The 23257-nt window shown below is 34.5% G+C and overlaps 1 protein-coding gene across 8 annotated transcripts in view; it reads right to left on the bottom strand.

The window, feature by feature from the left end:
• The window catches only part of TENT2 (terminal nucleotidyltransferase 2), a 47793-nt gene extending 24838 nt beyond the window's left edge, over positions 1–22955 (bottom strand). The window contains exons 1-8 of one of the 8 annotated variants that reach the window (XM_033110675.1): positions 22661–22955; positions 22388–22528; positions 16970–17143; positions 16671–16760; positions 14815–15052; positions 3413–3527; positions 3218–3309; positions 1690–1768 (exon numbers count right to left, since the gene is read on the bottom strand). In XM_033110675.1, coding sequence (XP_032966566.1) covers positions 1690–1768; positions 3218–3309; positions 3413–3527; positions 14815–15052; positions 16671–16760; positions 16970–17106 — 751 coding nt within the window. In that variant the 5' untranslated portion in view covers positions 17107–17143; positions 22388–22528; positions 22661–22955. Of the gene's footprint in view, positions 1–1689; positions 1769–3217; positions 3310–3412; positions 3528–14814; positions 15053–16670; positions 16761–16969; positions 17144–22387 lie in introns of all 8 variants that reach the window. The other 7 variants (XM_033110677.1, XM_033110676.1, XM_033110679.1 and 4 more) reach the window with 7 other exon arrangements.
• Between the last annotated feature and the right edge of the window lie 302 nt (positions 22956–23257).

Raw genomic sequence — 23257 nt, 5'->3', positions numbered from 1 at the left:
AAAAAAAATATTTTCCTTAGCTAACATAATTTAAGAAAACATAATATTTCAGAAAGAAAGCCAAGAAAGGACATTATCAAATTCTAAGACTGGAACTTCTAAATACCATTTAGAGGGCTTTATATTAAAGTTATTTTCAGAAATGTGGTCTAATATCTAACATTTATAAATAAGTTCATCAGAGCATTATAAACATGAAATATATCTGGCTAGCAGCAGGGGGATAGCCAAATTCTGATACAGCATATAGCAAGATATTATGGCAGCCATAGAAATATTTACAAAGTCTTGAATGTGAAAATGCCTGCAATATGTTACATGGGTCAGTGATACATCCAAATAAGTATGATCTCTAAGACGAAGAACACACATATACATATTTTTTATTCCATCAAACTTTAAGAAAAATTTCTTTTCTGAGTTGAAAGTAATACATGTTCATTGTAGAAAATCAGGAAAATACAGAAATGTATAAAAAAGAAACTCTGAAAACTCTTCTTAAGTGAGCAATTCCTAATGTTTTAACTAAAGAAAAACATAATACCAGATTTAGAAACCAAAAATTTTCTGATATAATGCTTTATCACCAAAATCATAAGATATACCAAGCTTCAAATAGAACTTATGTGCAAGAATTCAGTGAGGTTTAGTAAAAAATAAGATTAGGAGCTGAAAGTTTCAAGTTCCAAGTACAAGTTCTGACACCAACAAACTATACTCCAGCAAGTTACTGAAATCATGAATCACCAGTCTCCTTAACTATTAAAAACAAACAAACAAAACAAAAACAAACAAAACCCTTTCATTTGAATTAGATGATCTCTAAGGTCCCTTCCATTTTTAATGTTTTATAAATCTAATAATAGCTATTAAAAATCCACTTAAGGTATGAATTACTCCTTTATTTTACAGATGTGAAAACTTAAGTTCACAGAAATAAATCATTTGATTTAGTTCTCTCCTACAATTAGATATAAATTGTTCAAGGGTAGTAACTTTGTACTTCACTTTGCATTTTCCAGCTTAGTCTGACACATAAGAAATATCTGTTACTTAAATGCAAAAATGTCTTTCCAGTATCACACAGTTAGTGTGACTTTAATTGTCCACATAAATTATTTGAGAAGGCTGAACATGTGGATTAAAACCTGCTTAGTTAGCTTATTCGAAGAATAAACTCTTACAATAAAATCGCCTAAGTCAACAATTTTGCTTTCTGTTGGAGTAATTCAGTTGTGTTTCATGTTCAGTGATCATATTTTTAAAATCTGATGTCATAAATTTCATGTCATTACAAAACAGATGAAATTTTCTCTTCACCTGAATAAGACTTTATCTGTATCCATCTTTTGGCTTTTCAGAGATACTTTCCATTACTGCTATTTATATTCATACCTTTGCTAACCTAACAGTCCATATAACCTTTTGAGAAAAGGAACTGAAGCTTATATATCTTTGAATTCTCCACTGAATTCAGTGTGATATCTTGCAAGTAAACTCAATAAAGAATTATTGAATAAATGGTTATTCTTTTTAATCAAAACTTAAAGGAATTCATTTAAAAATTGGGGGGGGGGGATCCACATTACACCTATCCTGACCAGAAAATAAACAATTCTTACCAGAAAACAGAGACATTTTAAATAGTTATGTCAAATGACATATGAACTTGAAGTATATCAGACTTACAAAGTCTAGTACAGAAGTGTTTATGGACTAAGGTGAGTATATGCCGTGCTTCAGTCTTCTGATTTACCTGAAAAAAACACTGAAAAGTTAAAAATAAAGTGTTTTTTCATTATCTTTCTAAACTTAGTCCTTTATTTTCTTAATGTATCTCAACAGAGAAAACATTCAAAGTATACTTCCCTTTGGAGTTATTTTTTTCAATATACACTAAATTACATTATAGGAAAAGTCAACCTTTATGCTCTCTTTCACATCGACATTTCTAAATCAATTTTAAACTTTTAGCACAATTTTAAAAGAAATATTGAAACAGCCACATGTGTCATTTTTCTCCTTTAATATAAATGTACAAAAAGCAATGTTCTCCAAGAAAAATAAACAGAACTTATAACTTTCTGTAACAAGTTTTATTTCCCCATCTAGAGTGTGAGCTACTTAAGGATACAGTTCAAGTCTATGGTATCTCAGGTTAAGTTGTGACGACATGATTTACACATGGGAATAAGGATGGAAGGTGAGAAGAAGGATGGGCCTAAGTGTGGTCTAATTGCACGAGAGAAAGTTTTAATTTAAAACTCTAGTATTCTCCACTATGTTTATTATTTCTAAGGGTTTTTTTTTTTTTAATTTTTTTTTTTTAATTATTACTTTTCCTTTACATGATTTCAAAGTCTAGAAAAATATCAGAGTTTCTTCCCTGGAATAAATCTCCTTCTGATTTGCAGTAACTAGAAGCCAATTTTGTTAGTGGAAAAATAGGAAGATTAAAAATATATATTACTATTCAATAGATTTTTGTTGTATTTTTAAAGGTGTGGACTATAATAAGGCATATTAAAATTATCCTGAAATTAATTTAATCTTTGGTAATTCAGAAGAGACCTCAGCATATTAAAGAGGCTGTTTCAGGTCAGCTTAATGAACACCAATTACTGTAACATTAAGAATACATAACAGTATCAGTTAACAGGAAATTCAAATAAACATAGTACTAAATAACAAAATTTGATTGCTAAATAAAAAGTAAAAACAAAGTCAAAATATCATAAGAAATATATCACAGTAGTCTTTTAAATTTCAGTGAAACCTCTCTTTTTGTATTCTCAAAATAAGAACTCCAAACCCCACAGCATTTTCAAGGGGGAAAAAAATTAAAAATAGAATCACTGAAAACTCAGATGGAAAGGAAATACATCAAGAAGATAATACCAACACATGCTCTTCTTTGCTTCAACCGGGTAACATATCCAACCCAATGATGGTTCAAAATAGAGGCAGAGCTCTTTAAAAACACAGTGAAGCCATCTCACTTTAACAACTCAGAAATAAATCAATGTTAAAATTTCTGTTATGCTTATTATGCATATGCCTTAAAAGAAAAAAAAGTGTTTCCCAGCTTTCTTGAATTACTGTAAACAAAGAATCCAAAGAAGTAATTACAAGTTCTTTTCCTCAATGACTTTCATATGAAATTTCTTAAATGACTGAACACTAGAAACACACTTGGAATAAATGTTTCATTACTTACTGGTTCTTCTTTAACAACTAGGCATAAATCACCATCACTGCTCCGGGTACCAAATCCATTTAAAGAGGATCCAACCAAAAAAAGTCTGCTTTCTACAAAAAGAGAAGAGAATTGTAAGGTATTATTTAAAATTCAAAACAGGAATACATACACCTATACATTTAAATTTCAGGCATGAAAAATAGGGAAACATACGTGGAAACAACAGCTGAATTTCTCTCTGCAGCTGTGTTCGACAGAGTTCTTTCTTCTTTAAATCACTTACTTGCTGCTGACATGCTTCAAATAACTCCAGTATCTGCTGACTTAACTTGAATCCACCACAAAAAAAGTAAAAATTTTCTTCAGAAATGTAAAAATAATTACCACAGTGAGCAGCGTAAAACAATACTACCAACAGTAGTAAAAAATAAATACATATTATCTCCTTAACATTTTCCAATCAAAACTACTGTCACTCAAGTAACAACAGTTACTTAGTAACTGAAACAGCTACTTTTACAAAGCAAAGTATCACTGACAAGTCATAGAAAAGTACAGTCACAGATAATTCATAATGAGTATAATCCATGGGTCAGCAAATGACATCCTTGGGTTGCTGCCTGTTTGGGGATGGTACATGAGCTAAGAATGGTTTTGTATTTTTAAAGGGCTATAAAAACAAACAAGCAAATAAATGTATGTGACAGAAACAATACGGAAGTGGCAAAGTCTAAAATATTTGCTGTCTCTTTAAAGAAGTTTGTTCAACCCCTGGTATTCATACCACAAACACCAAATATAACAGACTTTACAAGAGAAGTCCCTGGTCCTTTAAGCTCATGCATCCACCCTCTTCCTCATTCCTACAATAATGCCCTGAACCCTGATTTCTTCCCTGTTTTTCTACCTATCTGGTTCACCCTATCCTCTCCAACCCAACTCTTGCCATCACCATAGGTAATTCCTTATCTACAATGAGCTACATCCTAATCTTAGGTCAGTATAAACACCACCTTCTCTGCTCTTACATCTGAGTTGTTAAGATATGAAACTAAAAAAAAATTAAAATCACAAAATTGGTGTCTTTCAAATTTACAGTTTAAGGACTAGCCTAAGGTTGGCTTGGCCTCACTCAGCAATGACTTCCATGTTTCTCATTAGATATTGCCCTTATTTTTCATCATTCCAAACTCTTTACTATTTTCCTCAAGCCCCCTTGAGACATACTTATTTTGCTTTCTTTAGCAGATAACTACATATTATAGTTTACTAAGGAAATTGAGGATACCAGATGTGACATTCCTCAGCCAAACTTATAAACTAACATATCTCAATGAAACCTCACCTCTGTACCTCTCCTGTCAGACAAAGCGTCCTCTTCCCCTGTTCAAAGCTAATCCTTCTACCAATACTTTGTATCCAAGCCTCCTGGTCACCTACAGGACACAAATACCTCCATCAAATTTTTGGTCTCTCTATTGCATTTTCAACCTCTCTCTCTCTAGGCCTTCCCCAGAGTCCATGACAAGGCACAAGTCTCACCCATTATTCAAAATATTTTCTTTTATCACGTTTAGAATACTCATTTTAAGAAGGCAGAAGCAGTCAGGCCAACTTGGCGATGAAAGACATAATTTTGAAATATCCATAAATACCACCACCACCACTACCCCCCAAAAAACACAGAGCAATAGGAGAATAAAGCAAACAGATCAAACCAAAATAAAATAAAACATGACCAAGAAATACAACACAATTATTTGACTATGTATCATTCATGAACCCCAAAATATGAGCAGTTAGGACCAAACATCAATAGCAGCAAGATTCACATGGTATCAGAAACATTAAGAGGAAAAAGAGGACAGGGACTTTTGGACAGCCCTAAAGCCGAGAAATCAAATTCCTGTAGGTACCATTTCCCGCCCCCTTCTTCAAATTGAGGGATCCAATTCAGTGTGGAATACCAACCAAAACTGGGAGGGAGTTTTACAGGCTACAACCCACAGATAAATGCAAAAAGATCACAAAAAGATCAGAAATTTCAAAACTACTAGTTGAAGCTTCCTTCTAAGACAAAGCAATACACAAAGCAGACACTGTCAGGAGGAGAAATCTAAACTAAGTAGTACAAAGCCATTAGGGGCAAAGGAAACAGGTCTAAAACAAGAATGATTCTGACTCCCAGGTGGCATTTGAGAATGTCTGGAAACATTTTTGGTTATCATAGATGGGGAGGAGTAGAGCACCTACTGACATCTAGTAGGGAGAAGCCAAGATACCATTAAATATCTTACAATGCACAGGACAATCACCCACAGCAAAGGTTATCTGACCCAAAATGCCGATATTGCAGAGGGTAAAAAAACCTGGCCTAGAAAAAAGAAGGAAAGGAGAAGAGACAAGGTCTCAGAAAATATACAGAGAGTGCCAAAAAAATGTATACACATTTTAAGAAAGGAAAACTGTATTAAAATTGTAATACTTCAATATATACCGATAACAAAAGATGAATACAAGTCATGTTTGACTTCCGCAATTACAAGAGGTGCTCAGAGTGGTTACCATCAGCGTCCAGACACTTCTGATTACGGCGAACTACTGCTTGAGCAACGCTGACCAAAGTGTCCACTTGTACACACTTTTTTTTTTTTTTTTGGCACCCCCGGTATTTCTACTTTACTGCATAACAACAGAACAGGATTCCTAGAGACACAAACCTAGGAAAACCAGCCTGCCCAACCCTCCTCATCTAAAAGTAGTATGGAAAAAGTCATCTCACTTAAACACAAATAAAAGAACTGGAATCTCAGAAAGAGAGTGAGAATGGGAGAAGAGTAGAAAAAATTATTTGAAGAAATGCCTAAAAAGGATTCTAATCATTCCTATACAAAGTTTTTTATAAGAAAAATGAGAATAAAGAGAGTAACATTCCTACAGATAATAAAGCACACCAGAAAGACATGTCCATAAAACAAGTGAAAATTTTAACATATCAAATCAAGACTTTTTCTCTCATATTCTAATTTTCTAAAAAGGTAATTAACTAATAAAGCATATATACTAGTACTAGCACCAAAAAAAAAAAAGGAAATTTACATTTAAAAAATTAACAACAGCAGTAAAAAATGTGAAATTTTTATGTATTTACCAAAAGATAGATAGGACCTGTAAGGTGAAAATTACTAAATACTAATGAGAGAAATTAAAGACCTACATAAATGAAGATATATACCATGATTAGAGATCAGATGACTATTGTTAAGATAGCAACTCTCCTGAAATTGATCTATAAAGTCAAAGCAATCAAAAAAATTTTTTAAAGTTTGTTTAAATTAAAAGTCCAGCAAACTTGTTTCTATAAACTGAGAGAATTTAAATTTTCATTTGGAAAGGGAAAAGATGAAGAATAGCCAAGAAAAAAAAGAGAAAAAGTTGGAGGATTTATAACTACAGTAATCAAGATAGTATGGCATTGGTAAAAGGAGAGATAAAGATAACAACACAGAATACTGAAATAATTATGAAATGATACGATACATTTGAATTTGCTGCAAACTAATGAGGAAGGGAGGTATAGATGAAATAATATTGGAGGTATGTTGGTAATTGTTAAAGCGTGGTGATATGAGGATCTATGATATTGTATTCTATTTTTACATATACTCAATGTTTTCCATAATAAAAAGCTTTAAAAACAGGCATCCACATTTATAAAAGATTTGAAAAAGGTTTCCAGTAAAAGAGGTTAATACAAAATTTTAAATGACAGTTGAAGGATTAAATTTTATTCTCCCAGATCAGGGTTGGAAAACTATGGCCTGTAGGCCAAACACTGCTTCTGGCTTGTTTTGTAGGGACAGCAAGCTAAAATGATTTTTACATTTTTTAAAGCATTGTTTAAAGAAAAAGAAAAAAGAATATGTAATGGAGGTCCCATGCAGCCCTTATGTCTAAAACATTTCCTATTTGGCCCTTTATAGAAAAGGATATAAAATCACTATCTCAGAGGTATCTGCACTCCCTGCATTATTCACAGTAGCCAAGATACAGAAACAACCTAAATGTCTGTTGATGGATAAAGAAAATGCGGTGTCTGTATATACATTATGAAATATTATTTGGCCTTAAAAAAGAAGGAAACTTTGCTATTTGCAGCATGGATGAACCTGAAAGACACTATGCTAAATGAAATAAGCTAGACACAGAAAGACAAATACAGCATGATCTCACTTATACGTACAATCTAAAAAAAGTCAAATTCACAGTAGCAGAGAGTAGAATGGTGGTGGTTGGGGAGATGTTGGTCAAAAGGTACAAACTTTCAGTTATAAGATGAATAAGTTCTGTAGCTGTAATATACAGTACAGTGACTATAGTTAATATGTTGTATACTTAAAATTTGCTAAGAGAGATCTCAAGTGTTCTCACCACAAAAAAAATATGGTAACTATGTGAGTGACACATATGTTAATGAGCTTGATTATGGTAATCACACAATGTACACGTATATCAAAATATCACACTGTATACCTTAAATACATATAAGTTTTATTTGTTACTCATATCTTAATAAAGCTGGGGAAAAAAGATTGGTAGGAGATGTGAGTGCACACATATTTTAAGTATTTGAAATTCAGTGAGCTAATGCTTTATAATTATTTTATCCCCTTTTTCAATTTGCTCGTTTCTAAAAAAAGTGGAATATTGAAATTAGAAAAAAATTTTTTTAAAGATAGGGCTTTTGAGATATCTGTAAGATAATTGTCCCCAAACTATTCCTCCAAGGGTGCCAAAAGGCTCCATAAAATTTGTTCCTGTCCAAAATTAAACATTACATAAGAAATCTGGAATAATTCATTCACAATCATCTTTTTAACTTCACGATAAGTACCAAGAAAACCTCACCTAACTTCATCTCAACTCAAAATTCAAAATCAATTAGTTTAATTCACGTAGTGCCTCCTAACTAACCAGAATTTCCAAAGAACAGTTATAATAGATAGAATTCAGGAGCTCTGTTAACTCTGATTCCTCTACAGCCTCTTTTTTGTCTAAGCAACCATATATTCACCTAAAAGCTAGAGTGAAATAAAAGTTAAAATCCAGAAAACCAACATTTTTTATTTGAGTCCTGTTTGTTAATGTAGCAACTTGAAAAACAGAGAAAAGATCTTTAAATGGAGGAAAAAAATTAAACTCAGAGGGTACCTATTTTCAAAAATTTAATTCTTTAGGTTTCAAAACAGAGTATGAATTTTCAGAGTAATTAAAATTTCTAACAAAATCTTTCCCTGAATATGACTGAATCAGCTGACTTATTTATTATTACTAATAGTAAATTCATTATTACCAATCCTGAGTGAGGTATCTACACTACCAGCAAATACTGTTTCAAACTTTATCCACTGTTTCTCTGGTCAGCTTGATTTCCTACGCTCAGTAAATGCTATTCCAAACCTTCTCCACTGTCCTCCAACCTTAGACATCCCACTTGATCCGCTCGACTCTCAACAGATGATCTTACATAGTAATGCAGGTAGTAAACAGGAAAAACACTCAATTATGAAAATTCCATTAACTTCTCTTGCCATATCTATAAACTTCCTAGTACCTATATTCTCCTATCCTCCAGTTCCCAAAAAGCTTTTCTCTTAACCTAAAGCAAATCACTCCTATAGGTAGGATATGCCCTTTCAACCTTCTAAATAATCGTATTCATGATTGTTTTCTTTCCAGAGTTCAATCTCCTCTCTCTACTGAATCTTTCCCATGAACATTTATATGTGGCTAAAGTTTCTCCCCCCTTAAAAAGAAAAAACTCCTTTGTTCTAGTTTCCCTCCTTTAGATCCTTCCCTTCGCAGCCAATGTTCTCTAACACTTGTATATACTCTCAGTTTCCATTTGTTTTCCCATTCTTTCCTCACCTATTTCAGTCTTGGATCCAAGTTCTCTTCTCTCCCTGGACAATCATACCTATACTCATACACTTGGCTTCAATTACCACCTATATACCAATGATTATTACCAAATGTACACTTCTGGTCAATACCTTGCCCCTAAATTGCAGATCTATATATATTAAACTATCATCTGTAAATATCTAATTTGATGTTTCAAATGCACATTAAGGCAACATGTCCACAGAACTTATGAGGCCCCTGCTCATCCTGCAATCCCTATTTAACACACACACACACACACACACACACACACACACAACACAGAAATCTTGCTCCTCTTTCATTTTATTGTCTCAGTGAATGATACCACCATGCATCCAGCTGTAGAAACCAGAAACTAGGGGGAGTAATCCTCAATGTCTTCTTCTCTAAATAATCCGGTGGTTCTCAAACAGGGGCAATTCTGTCGCCCAGGGGACATTTGTCAATGTCTCTAGACATTTTTGATTATCATAACTGGGGGTTAGTTGCATCTAGGGGGCTGAAGCCAGGAATGTGGCTAGACATTCTAGGATGTTCAGGACAGGCCCTCCACAGCAAAAAAAGTTGGTCCAAAACGTCAGCAGTGCATAAACTTAGACTAATTTAATCCAGCATCAAATCCTATCAATTCCACCTTTCAAACATAGCTTAAATCCATTAATTTCTGTTCATCATAACTACCAGCACGTCCTAATCTGAGGCACCATTACTTTTCACCTGTAATACAGTAACTTCCCTAATCCACATTTGTTCAACTTCATACAGTGAAGTCAGAATAATTGGAACTCATTTCTCTTTCCTGTTTTTAAAAAAAAGCCCTCAACAGTTTACCACCATTCTTTGGCTGAAGAGCAAACCGACATCCAAGTCTCTGCACCGTCTGGCCTTCTCCCCACTTACCTATCACACCTCAGCCATTCTCGTCCTAATCAACCCAACTGCAGCCACGTTGGCGTACTTTCAGTTCTTTGCATCCCCCATGTGCCTTTCTACACGAGGACCTTCAAACATGCTTTTCTTCTCTTGAAAGCATTCTCTCCACCCTCCCCACTCTTTCACTAGTTAACTCCTACTATGCTTCAAATCTCAGCTGAAACATTACCTCCTCTAGATCACACCTGAGACCTCAAATATGTCCTCTCTGCACTCTGTAATTGTCCTTCACAGAACTCATACATATAGTTTTAAAAACCTGTGAATTTCATGATTAGTTTTTAACGGCTCCCCTGTCACTATACTGTGTGCACACGGTAAAGAGACCATGTATATTTAGCACAACACTGTAGTACATACCTGGCACTCAGAAATATTTGTTGAATACTAAATAAACATAGACTCTATGCCAAGAGTTTCAATTGTCACTTTTATTGCAAATGACTTCAGGATTCATCTCTCTGACCCTGGCCTTGCTTCTGAAATATATACTGCCAGTTCAGCTACATTTTTCTGCAATACCAATTAGCTTATACACAATTGGTAAATAGGAAAATGGTATCAATTTTGTATCTTGCATAGTAATGCAGATTACTATGGTATCTACTAAGTAGTAAAAAAAAATGGTATCTACTAAGCAAAGAAAAAGTTATTGATATGGAACCATGCTTTACTTGATGATATTAACTGGCTAATGTGAGTATGTGTTAGTTGGGTTGATCTGTACATGGAGCTAAATTTGTAGAATTATAACCTTCAGGAGGGAGGAAAAAAAGCCCTCCGGTTGACTGCTGCCCAGGCAGGAATCCTTACAGATCTAAGACCACTAACAGGAAGCACCTGGAACCAGGACTCCCAGCCAACAACGCACACCCCCAGCCTCACCTGAGCACCCTACTCAGAATCCCCTTTTCACTGCCTTGCCTCAGTGCCCACCACACACATCTCAACTCTACTTTGCACATTTTTAATAACATCCTGGAGCAGCATCCAGCCATGCTAAGCTGCCTACCTGGTCTGTCCAATGTATTTCCCAAGGTATTAGTTACTATTGTTGCTAGTTTTCTGCTCCAGCCCTATTTTCCTGTAGCCCTATATTCTTAGTGTATAATTTGCAGAACATGAGGTTTCTCTAGAGCACAAATGTTATAGATTTTACCAGAGTTCCAAATAGCTCCTGACTAGTTCTTCAATTAGCTCACACACCCACAATCTAGGTTCCGTGTCTGTTAGTAGTCCAGAATCATATCAATTGGAGTCACTGATGTCTCTCCCCGTCCCTCTCCCCCCCATAATCAGTCATTCCATACATTCTATCAATTTTCCTTTTATGCCTGGTCTCTCACATCTTTTCTACTACTATGTGCCATAGTAGTAGAAAGTTTCAGTATCTCTCATCTGAATGAATTTAACAGCCTTCAAGGTAATTGTCCATCTTCCAGTCCCTCCTTATACCAAACCAAACTCCACTATACTGCAAGAACTGTCTTCCCCAAAATGCAAATCTGATTGTGCTATTCCTCTACTCAAAAACATTTAATGACATTCTATTCTACTGTGAATTCAAGGAATGCCCCAAACCACTGCTCCACTTTCATTACACTGAACTCCCATTCATTTTATGCTATAGCACAGGTAAACAGAGGTAAACCACACAAACCGCTCAATACACCGCTGGCAAAGAAAGACATTCAATAAACACTAGCTATTATTGTGACAGATTACCTGGTATTAGAGTCAGTTCTAAGAATGTTAACTCCCTATCCTTCATTTTAAGCATCATAAGTTCCTCCTGTTTTGTATTAGTAGAGAAAAATGTCAAATCTTGGTTGTGTCACTTACTAACTGTGACTTTGAGCAAGTTATTTAGCTTTCTGAGCCTCAGTAAAATTCGGATAATATCCATGTCATGGGATTGTTGAAAAAGACTAAATGACATAGCATATGCAAAATGCCTAGGAAAAAAGAGATATCAGTAAATGTTAGTTTTCTTAAAAAGTGTTCACTTAAAGAATGAACGCAAGAGTAATTGCTCGCCTTCTTTCTCCCACAAATAGGCAGGTAGCGAGTAGCACTTAAAGAAATGGGTTTAACAACAAACTATATCTTTATCCCTTTGAGATAAATGCTTATTCCAAAAACATAAGATTCAGGAGAACCTTTCTCTATGCTACTAAGCAAAGAAAAAGTTATTGATATGGAACCATGCTTTACTTGATGATATTAACTGGCTAATGTGAGTATGTTATTACATTTACTGAGACTCAACATATAGAACTAGTAGTTACTTAATTGGTTCTAATAGTTAACTATTACAAACATATACATTCATGCAAAAATATATAGAGGTTCAATATTTATGTATAACAAATTCTATAAAAAATGGGCCTATCTACAAACATATTAAAATTCCACGTACAGTAAAAAGTTTATTCATTCAAAAAATTAGTCTGATTCCATTTATACCACAGGCTTTCACATTATAGCATTACAAGAGTTTCTTTAAAATGAGAAAGCAAAGAGAAAGGGATGGGGTGGGAGGAGAAATGGTACCAAAATATCCCAAGTTAGTCTTTTCCCATTTTACGTTGCTTTTTCTTTCTTCCCACTAATTTTGCCTACTTCACAGTAAGAATGACAGTCTTTTCAATAAATAATAAATTTCAATAAATAGTGCTCCGACAACTAGACAAACAGCAAAAGAATGAAGCTGGATCCTTATTTCATATCATATATAAAAATTAACTCAAAATGGATTAAAGACTTAAATCTAAAAGCTAAAACTATAAAATTCTTAGAATAACACACATGCATTAATCTTTGTGACCTTGGATTAGGCAATGGGTTCTCAGATAAACCCCAAAAGCTCAAGCAAGCAAAGAAGAATAGATAAATTGGCCTTCATCAAAATTAAAAGTTCTTGACTTCAAAGGACACCATCAAGAAAATAAAAAGATAAACCACAGAATAGGAGAATATATCTGCAAACCATATATCTGATATGGGTCTACTATTCAGAATACATGAGGCACTCTTACGACTCAACAATTAAAAATAACAACCATCCAATTAAAAAATGGACAGAGGATCTGAATAGGTGGTTCTCCAGAGATACACAAATGGCAACATGCGAATGAAAAAATGCTCAACATTATTATTCATCAGGGAAATGCCAATCGAAATCCCAATGAGATACCATTTTACACCCACTAGGATGACTATAATAAAAAAGACAGACAATAACAGTGTTGACAAGAATGTGGAGACACTGGAATGCTCATCCACTGCTTGTAGGAATATAAAATGGTAAGCCACTTTAAAAATACATCGACAATTCCTCAAACAGTTATACACATAGCCCAGCAATTTCACTCCTAGGTATATACCCAAGAGAGATGAAAACATGTTCACACAAAAACCTGTACACAGATTTTCATACCAACATTATTGATAAAATGTGAATTAGCTAAATGTGGAAATAGCCCAAAAGTCCATCAACTGAGAAGTACATAAACAAAAATATGGTCTATCTATTCAATCAAATATTCAGCTATAAAAAGGGATAAAGAACTGATACATGCTATGACATGGATGAACCTTGAAGACATGCTAAGTGAGAGAAGCAAGAACAAATATGGTATGGTTCCATTTATATGAAACGTCCAGAATAGACAAATCCACAGAGAGAAAAAAAATCAATTGGTGGTTGCCAGAGGCTAACGGGGAAGGACTGCTATTGGGTACGTTTCTTTTGGGGATGATGAAAATGTACTAGAATTAGATAGTGGTGATGGTTTCACAACCTTGTGAATATATTAAAAATCAATGAATCTTAAAAGAGTGAATTTCATGATACAATTTTGTCTCAAAGAAAAAAAGCATGATAGAAGAATAAAAAGTAGCGCAACTAAGGAATGAAGCAAATGTTCCTTTATTGACCCAACATTTTCTGTACACTTACTATGTTCCAGAACTATGCCGGTTGCTAGGAACCCAAGATTAATCAAAAGTCATTACTCTCTCTTTAGGTTCTTTCTCCTTAACCTACAAATGTCATATTTTTCAAGAGTGAAGCAGCTTTAAAAATGCAAAAACAGCAGATATTTACATTATGAACTCTTCTAAATTACCTTAGATTTTTCTTTCTTTTTTTGGTCTCACTAAATATTGGGGAGAAGGAAGAGATGTGTTTCTAATATTTGTGTTAAATAACTCATTGTTCCCCAATGCTGATAGTTCTTTTCCAAGAACTATTAAACAGCTTCATTTCAGTTGAAATATTTTTTATAAATAATGTTTTTTAAAAAACCTTTCTTGATCATATCATTTGGAATGTATTACTTCCTCAGTGACTGCTGGATTCTCTACTTTTGACATTCAAAAACCTCATATTAAACACAAATATTCCATAAAAAATGTTTTTTAACACTTTAGCACAATATCCATATGAAAACTTGTTTTTCTGTAATAAGAATAAGTAACAACATAGTTCTGTAAACTTAAAAATTAAATATTTTGGGCTCTAATTCCAGACTTTTGTGAATCAGAAAATAACTGATTTCCTGATAATAAAAGATGCACCATTAAAGAACAGTTACAAAAATCAAAAACTCAAATTTAGACAGAAATATTTAGATGTTCTACTCAATCTAAGACATTAGATATTTTTGATACTTATAATGCATTATTTATATTAACACCCCAAAAGGTAAAACTAAAATCTACATTATTATTACCTTATCTTTGGCCTCAGGCAGTGTGATTTCTCTAGGTTCTAAAATTGGTATTTCTCGAAAAGGTGGAACACATCTGACTATATCTGGTACATAGTGTGTATGAAACAATGGTGGCATTGAGTATCTTCTTTCACCTGATAAAGGCACTATGTGGTTAACTATAGTTGGCTCTTGGTGGGGTGAATGGAAACGTTGCCGTTTACCATCAAGAGGAAGGTTTTTTTCATCGCTTAATCTCCTGAAAACAAGCAATAAACCTTAGTGATTAAAGATATAATTTCCTAATAACAAATAGAAAATAATTAAAAAGTATAACCGATGACAATACTGACTCTTTCAGCAAGGCCACAGGAGCTCTATATGAGTCTTAAAATACTCATTTTCAGCACAAAAGATGCCTTAGAAAAACACTTCAGGAAAAATAAGTAGTAATGCACATAAAAGAAAAAACCTACATATATATGTGTGTATATACACACACACACATTAGGGTTAGTCTCCTGCATTTGAATTACCCCATTGTTTCATCTGACAATACTCCTTTGAGATTATGCCAATTTCTCTCTCCTTGACAGACCCACAAACAACTGAAACTTCTACTAACAGGTAAAAATAAATAGTGCTAAAAACATAAGAGTATATTTAATACTTTTTAAACATAAAAGTAATTTAGAGCTTTATATGCTGAATATCTTCTACTGAGAACGTCAATTTCAGTTTTTTGTAAAACTATGTGTAATTGTGAATTAATGGAAATTATTTTCATTTGTGATTCACAAATTGGTTATCAAGGCAATTTGCAAAAAGTAAAAATCTGAATAAAGTTAATATTTTCAGCATCATTATATAGCTTTCCACCATGACAACTTTGAAGAATTCACAGTGCTTCTAAGCATGGGCTCTAGAGCCAGACCGCACGGGATCATAACCCAACTATTCCACATCTACCTGAATAACTGCTTAACCTCTGTGTGCTTCAGCTTTCTCAACAGAAGAGGGGTAATAGTACATACCTCACAAAGTGTTGTGAAACTTAAATCATTATTTGTTAAGTCCTTAGAATGATGCCTAGTACATAGTGAGTGATCAATAATTCTTAGCTAGTGTTTCTTTTAATCGGACACAAAAGTTATGAAATGTTCATATAGGCTTTAACTAGCAATATCTTTCAAATATTGCCCAATCTTTTTGTAATAATCACCTCTAACGTTCTATTATAATTACTTTGTGACACATCAATTTCTTTTAATCAAATTTGTTCAACTTAACTGGCTCCTGACTTCTCTTTGAAAGAGCAAGTCATTAGAGAGGGCCCTAATCCAATGACTACTGTCCTTAGGAGAAGAGATTAGAATACAGAAAACAACACAGCCAGAGGGATGACCATGTGAGGACACAGAGACAAGGCCGCCATCTACAAGCCAAGGAGGGAGGCCTCAGAATAAACCAAACCTGTCAACACCTTGATCTTGCACTCCTAGTCTCCAGAATGCTGAGAAAATAAATTTCTGTGGTTTAAGCCACCCAGTCTATTGTACTTTGTTATAGTAACCCAAGCAAATAAATACAGAAAGCCATCTGATTTAACTAAAAATCTTAATTAAAAGTAGTTTTCTGAAGAAATATAGTTTTATTGCATCTAAAACTTATAATGGCAGAACAAATCAACAAAGTAGCCCTAAAATTCTTTAAATACTACATAGAAGTTTTAAAATTCTGTGACCGGACTGATTGCACAGGTCCCAAAAAAAGAAAATTTAGGGCATAGTGTCCATACAATTTTAACATTAAGATATATTGTTATATAGTTCTAAGAAATGCAAAATTTTCTTTTAAAATAATTAAGAAGTACTTACTTCCTTCCTCGAAATAATGGAGAAGTTGAGGTCTGTATTGGACTGACATTTCCATATGTCAACTGCTGTAATGACACAGCTCTAGACAAGCTACCAAACACAAAGAATAGCAGTAATAAACATTTGATTCCTTGAAAACAAAAAAATTAATTTCAGAAAAACTAAATGTTTCACTGATCAAAAGAAAATAACACATAAAGACATTTTCTCTAACTTCAAATGTTTCATATTAAAATGGTTTGCATTGACTCGAAAGAGAAATTTATATATGATATGGGCCAAAATATCACCATACTTACTCTGCATTCTGAAAGTTGAACTGCGCATCTATAAGCTGCTGGTGTGAATAAAGAGTTGGTGACAGTGCGAAGAAATTATTATGTTGTTGATGGTTTGGAGTAAAAGGCGGGCGACCCAAAATTGAGTTTGGGAACATGCTCTTGTTCACTAAAAGTGAACATGTATTCTTCCACCTAGAATAGTTTTAGAAGACAAATTATTATAGCTTAAAGATATTGAATGAACCCTTTGGTAACCAGTATTTGACATTTAAAACAATTAGTTACCAAGTTATGAATTTCATTTGCAAAGTAATTTTTGAAAGTTTAAATAAGTCTCTTAAGTCATACTAAAGGTAACAAAAAAAGTAATAATGATTTTTAAATCTAGATTAACCACAGTATTATTCAAATGATAATACAATATATGTAAGTTTCTAATTTTCTAATGAATTTACCCTAATACACTTACCCTAATATCAAAAAATCATTTAGAAATCAAGTTATCACCACATGCTGATAATAAAAAAGAAACTACCCAAGAGAGACGTTTAATGAAACCCTACAGATTCTTACATTTATTTCCAATATAATATATTTATATAAGCCATCATATGACAACCTGACTCTCATTATTTAGATCTTATAGATCTGATCAACAAGGAAAGGAATTTGTATTGCCTAATAGCTATTTATAAAATTGTGATATTCCCCTCAAAGTTTAAATAACTTATATATAGGACTTCTAATAAAAGAGAGCTTATCCCACAAGAATGGGGAAAACTTGTATACAAAGTAATCAAAACCATTCACAGACCTAGGCAAGAGACTAGGTATTTATTCTCTTGCGGTGACTGATCCCAAAAGGCTATATAAATTTACAAAGAGTAGGGTAAGGTAACAAACAGAAAACAAGTTATTAAGTCTACAAAGTGAAAACAGAATCCCCATTCAGCCTTTCCAAAGCAGGCAATTAAAAAACTCATCTATGGAATAACTGAGGGAAAAAACCATATAATATAGTGATCTGATAACTTATATAACATAGTACCAGTTTTCCACCAAGGAAAAGTTAACCTGCTAGCAAATACATGAAGCCTACTACTGAATCGCCCATGCACACAGAGCTTCCAATTAGATTTCTAATAGCATTCACTTAAAATAGACATCATGGATCACCAGAACAAAAAAATATCTGGGAATAAACTGAAATAATGCCAAGAACAAATGAAAACTCAAAAAAACAAAAAAACTCCCTAACAAATGAAAACGACATTGCATATATAAAACAAGAATGTTTGAAAAGCAGAAAGGGCTCTTGGAAGTTACAAAATTGAAAGCAGAAATATCCAGCAGAAAGTTAAAAGAAAACATTGAGGAAATCTCTCAGAAGGAACAAAATCAAAAAACAGGTGAGGGAAGGGAGGCAGGACAATAGGAGAGAAAATATAAGAGAATTGAATTATGTAGTCCAACATCCAACATAATAGAAGCTCCAGGAAGAACAGAGAAAATACAGAGAAAGAAATTACAGAATTCATAAAACAAGAAAATTTCCAGGACTAAAGAACACCAATTCTTAGATTTAAAGGACCCAATGAGTACAAAGCACAGTTTTAAAAAAATAAGGCAAATCAAGGCATATGACGGTGAAATTTCAGAATTTCAGACTATCAGAAAAAAGGAGCTTATAAAATATCAGAGGAGGAAAATGTTATAAACAAAGGGCTGGTAATCAAAACAGCTTTGAACTTCTCAAAAGCAACAGCAGAAACCACAAGACAATGAAATCAATGCCTTCAAGTCTCTGAAGGAAATGCTCGCAAGGTATAATTCTATACCCAGCTATACTATCAATGTAAGGGAAAATAAAGAACATTTTTAAATATGTAAGGTATCACAAAGGAAAAAGAAAACCTGGGATCTAGGAAAAGGAAGATCTGGCACAGGGCAGAGACAAAGTAAATTCCCCAGGATGATGGTGAAGGGAAGTTAACAGCTTAAATTATAGCAGAAAGATAGAGGACTTCAAGAAGATATCCAAGGAGAAAAAAAAGTTAACTGGTAGATTATCTGATATATGTGACCACAGAGAGCAGTTCTGCTGACAGAGCAGAAATAATTATAGGAACAGAAAAATAGCAAGTTTAAAACAAAAGAAATTACACGGGAATGTAAAGTACAGCATAGAGAATATAGTAAAAATGAATATAGTAAAAAATGTTGCAACAACTAGTATAGTACCAAGTGAATACCAAGCTAATGAGGGGATCACTGCATAAATTATATAAATGTCTAACCACTATGGTGTACACCTGAAACTAATATAAAGTAACACTGAATGTCAACTATAACTGAAAATAATAAACAATTTTTTTAAATAATAAAATAAATTACTAAACTACAGAAAAATTTATGACTCAAATGGTCCTATAAAAGACATATAATCAGTTACCTACTTGGTTCCTAAAATAACACAGACATTGAAAATACTGATTTAAATAAGAAATTGTAATATATTTATTATATCTCATTTACTACATATTGTATTTAAAGGTTACATATATTATTATAGTATGTTATACATGTTTAAATACATTACAATTTATGATGAGAGAGAGTACATAAAGGTACTAAATCCTCATTTTTCAGTATATGTTAATCCAAAGAATGAGCTATAAACTTTTTTTTTTTTAAGGAAAGGAAAATAACACTTAAGCAGCTAAAATTTTAAAAAGTTAGTTGCCTCTGGGTATTGAGACCAGATGGCTGCAAAAACTGGAGCAGGAAACAACAGGAAAGAAAAAGATCTGGAAAGAAAGAAATAAATCACTCATACAAACTTTCTTCCTTTTTTCCAGTTCTGTAAGATTCACTATCAGGCCACAGATAGTGAGATTCACCAGTCCAGGGTTCATAACAGATTTTGGACAAGAGTCTCAGGCCACCGTCACATCTCATCTCAGTGCCCGACTCTCTAATTTGGACCAAACACAAGGTATTTTGTTCCAGAGAACAAGAGTTTGTCAACTTTCTTCAGCAGGCCTTTATCTCTTGTTATAGGAGATTTTTTTTTTTAAAGCAATTCTATCATATCTGCTAAACTGTACTCCTGACATTTGCTGCTCAGAGGAAATGAAAAATAATCTTTTTTTTTAATTAAAGTTTATTGGGGTGACAATGGTTAGTAAAGTTACATAGGTTTCAAATGTACAATTCTGTAATACATCATCTATATATCTCATTGTGTGTTCACCACCCAGAGTCAGCTCTAATGGAAAATAATCTTGAACCAAGCAGGATTCCAGAGAGTCCTTTATTAAAAGTATACTCAATAAACACAGAATGCCAGATTCAAGACAGGCAACTAATGCCTTGTTCTACCCTTTGCCTGGGTTCACACTCTTTCTTGACCTCCTTTACTCTGCTTCTCTGATCCAAAACTCCATAAAACACAATTCCTATTTCATACGATTCATTCAGATTTTAAGACCCAAAATGAACAGCCCAGACCTCACCTTATTCCTGCCCATTACATGGTCAGATCCAAACTGAAAATAGGTCAAGTACTTTACAAAATATTCTACAAAACTAATGACCAAATTATCCAAGGCTTAAAAGCTTCGAATGATTCCATAGCCAAAAGTTAACTTTAGGGCAGGTTATCAAGTTTAACATACCCCAAATTCCCAGATAAGCATTGAAGCTTTTGGAGAGCCTTCAAAACAAAATATCTGTCATGTTCTCCTCCTTATGAATCTTGGCCTTCAAATCTGGCTCTTACTTGGCCAGCCCTCAAAGCAAGGAGGATCATTCCTAGAGAATTTTTACCAATGGCATTCAATGCTCCCCAAAATAGAGGTATCCTGCATAACCATCTAGAGATAAGGAAGTAAACCGAAAGCCCATGAATTTCAATTCCTCTTTCTTTTATTTTTTCTAATATATTTCCGCTCTGATTTCGATGAAGATAAAAACGTCATCAAAACAATAATCTATCATAAACAATATAAGGGATCATTTTTTAAAACAGAATATAAAGTTTCAGCAAAACTATTACCACACCAGAATTAAGAGAACCACCATAAAATTTTAAATCTTTTTCTTCATATTCTGAAAGGCTTCTTCACTAAGTAAAGAATGATCTATATAAAACACTACTTCACAACTGTAGAAGGAGGTGTAAGAAATTTAATGATAAATAAAATCCAGATATTGGTGCTATCCTATTTTTCTTAGCTTGAAAGTTATCAATTTCTCAATCTGTACTTGACTATAAAAAACAATAATCTAGGCAAATTTTGAACTGTTTGAAAACCACTACATTAGTTCTAGCCTTAAGAAGAATCTTAAGGATTACTTCTTGATTAAGGTTGACCCAATGGGAAATTATACAGGTTTATGTGTAAATAATCACACATGAGACAAGCTGTGATGGATTAGTTTACAAAGTAATTCTTAAAGATGTAGTACTTGGTCCTGTAACTTACAACCTGGAATTTCTGTCCTAAACTTGACCTCTCCTCAAAGGAATTAGAGAACATTCAAGGTTACATAATTCCCTTAGGATTCCCTGGAAAGCAGAATCTATCTATTAGAAAAGATTTAGTGGCTAAATCAAGTTATCTGTCCACTTTGTTCAAATGTCTTTGATCCCCTAAACTCACTTCTTACCTCCACAATGCAAAAAAGTCCAATTCCTAAAGCCGGCTCATCACCTGCAGTTTTTGAAAAGGACATTCCTTTTATTAAGAATTAGATTCCACTCACGGGTTGAAAAATAATCTAGTCGCATCATTTGAAATGGACATTTCTTATAAATAACTGATAAATGGCCTGTTTCACATGGAGCCTATCTGTTACACATTTCCAGAATAGACATAATTGGGGCTATCACAGTAACAAATTAATGTTACTATTATTGGCTTTTAATCAGTACAAATTAAGAGCCTTTTGGCTGTTAATCAGTACATGTTACAGCCTGGTGGTAATAAACGATACAATATAGCATTTACAAAAATAGTATGTTACCTGTAATACAAACACACAGTGTTCAGTTAGGATCTCTTTCCTCACAAAATCATATACCACACATCTGTTAAAGGGTTGCCAATTTAGCTTGAGTTTTACAGTTTTCTGTTTCTTTTTTGTTCACTCTATTGGCATAGCAATCTCAATAAACAACTGCTATTTTAGACAAAAAGCTGAGAGAGCTGAAACAAAACAGGTTACTTAGATAATTCAGAAGTTGTGAGACACATAAACCTCTCATACTCTGGCCTAGAAGGAGATGAAGAGCCCAGATAGGAAGGCGAACAGGAAAAGAAGGCTATACAATGAGTCCCGACCTCTGCACTTTCCTGTACAGTGAAGAACTGAGGCAATGTCATGCCCATTTAATTAAGTCTTACATTTTATATTACGAATCCTGATATTTACCTTAGTTCTTCACTACCCTTCGAAACACCATGCAGGGGTCCCAGGACAATCTTCCTCTTTTGGAGGGCGGGGCACGAGTGAAAAGAGTAAACAGTCCTGATTCTTCAAAAAGTACAGCAGCCTAGGGGGCCGCCCCAAAGTCTAGGATATCGAAGAGAGATTGCCGGAACGTCCCACGCAAAACACAACCGTACAGTTTCAAAAAAGTTCCCCACGCCCCGCCCCCGACCTGGGCCTACAGGGTGCGTCCCTCTCCGAAAGCCCCTAACTCACAGGTGTCCTTGGGGAAGGGCTAAGCAGGGCCTACCCGCACTGCCCGCCGGGGAGCTCCAAGGCCGGAGAAGCGACGGCCACGCGCGTTCGGGACGTAGTGGCGCGCGGAACCACTAGGCCCAGCTCCGGATCCGAATTGCGATTTAAACCTCGGACTCAGCGGTTAGGGAGGAACGCTACGAGAAAAGGCAGGGCCAGCAAAGGTGTAGGAGGTTGGGGGCGGTGGCAAGAGGCGGAAGACCAACAAGTCGCCGAAAAAGCGGCGTAGAAAGCCCTGTCAGAAACACCCGGAAGACCGACGTGACCCCGGATGGAAATAGCGAAGGAGGGAGAAGTCACACTTCCGGCGTCGTCCTCGCCCCTCCTGCGAGCGCTGCGCTCCAGTGCGCAGGCGCGCGACTCCTTGGGGCGGCCATGGTCGCTCGGCGGTTGAGAGCGCGAGTGGGGAAAGGGCTAGGACTGCCCTGAGACTAGGAGAACTAGGCTGTCGGCGGAGCGCAAAGGGCTGCTCAGATACTCCTGCCCAAGCTCACGCACAACAGTTCTTGTTCTGATAAACATTTTTTACTGGGCTTTCCTGTCTCAGCCTGGTGAATC

Source organism: Rhinolophus ferrumequinum, chromosome 7 (assembly GCF_004115265.2).
Source record: "Rhinolophus ferrumequinum isolate MPI-CBG mRhiFer1 chromosome 7, mRhiFer1_v1.p, whole genome shotgun sequence".
Classification (NCBI taxonomy): Eukaryota; Metazoa; Chordata; class Mammalia; order Chiroptera; family Rhinolophidae; genus Rhinolophus; species Rhinolophus ferrumequinum.
Note: the sequence above shows the minus strand (reverse complement) of the source record. Positions and strands in the feature narration are given on the sequence as shown.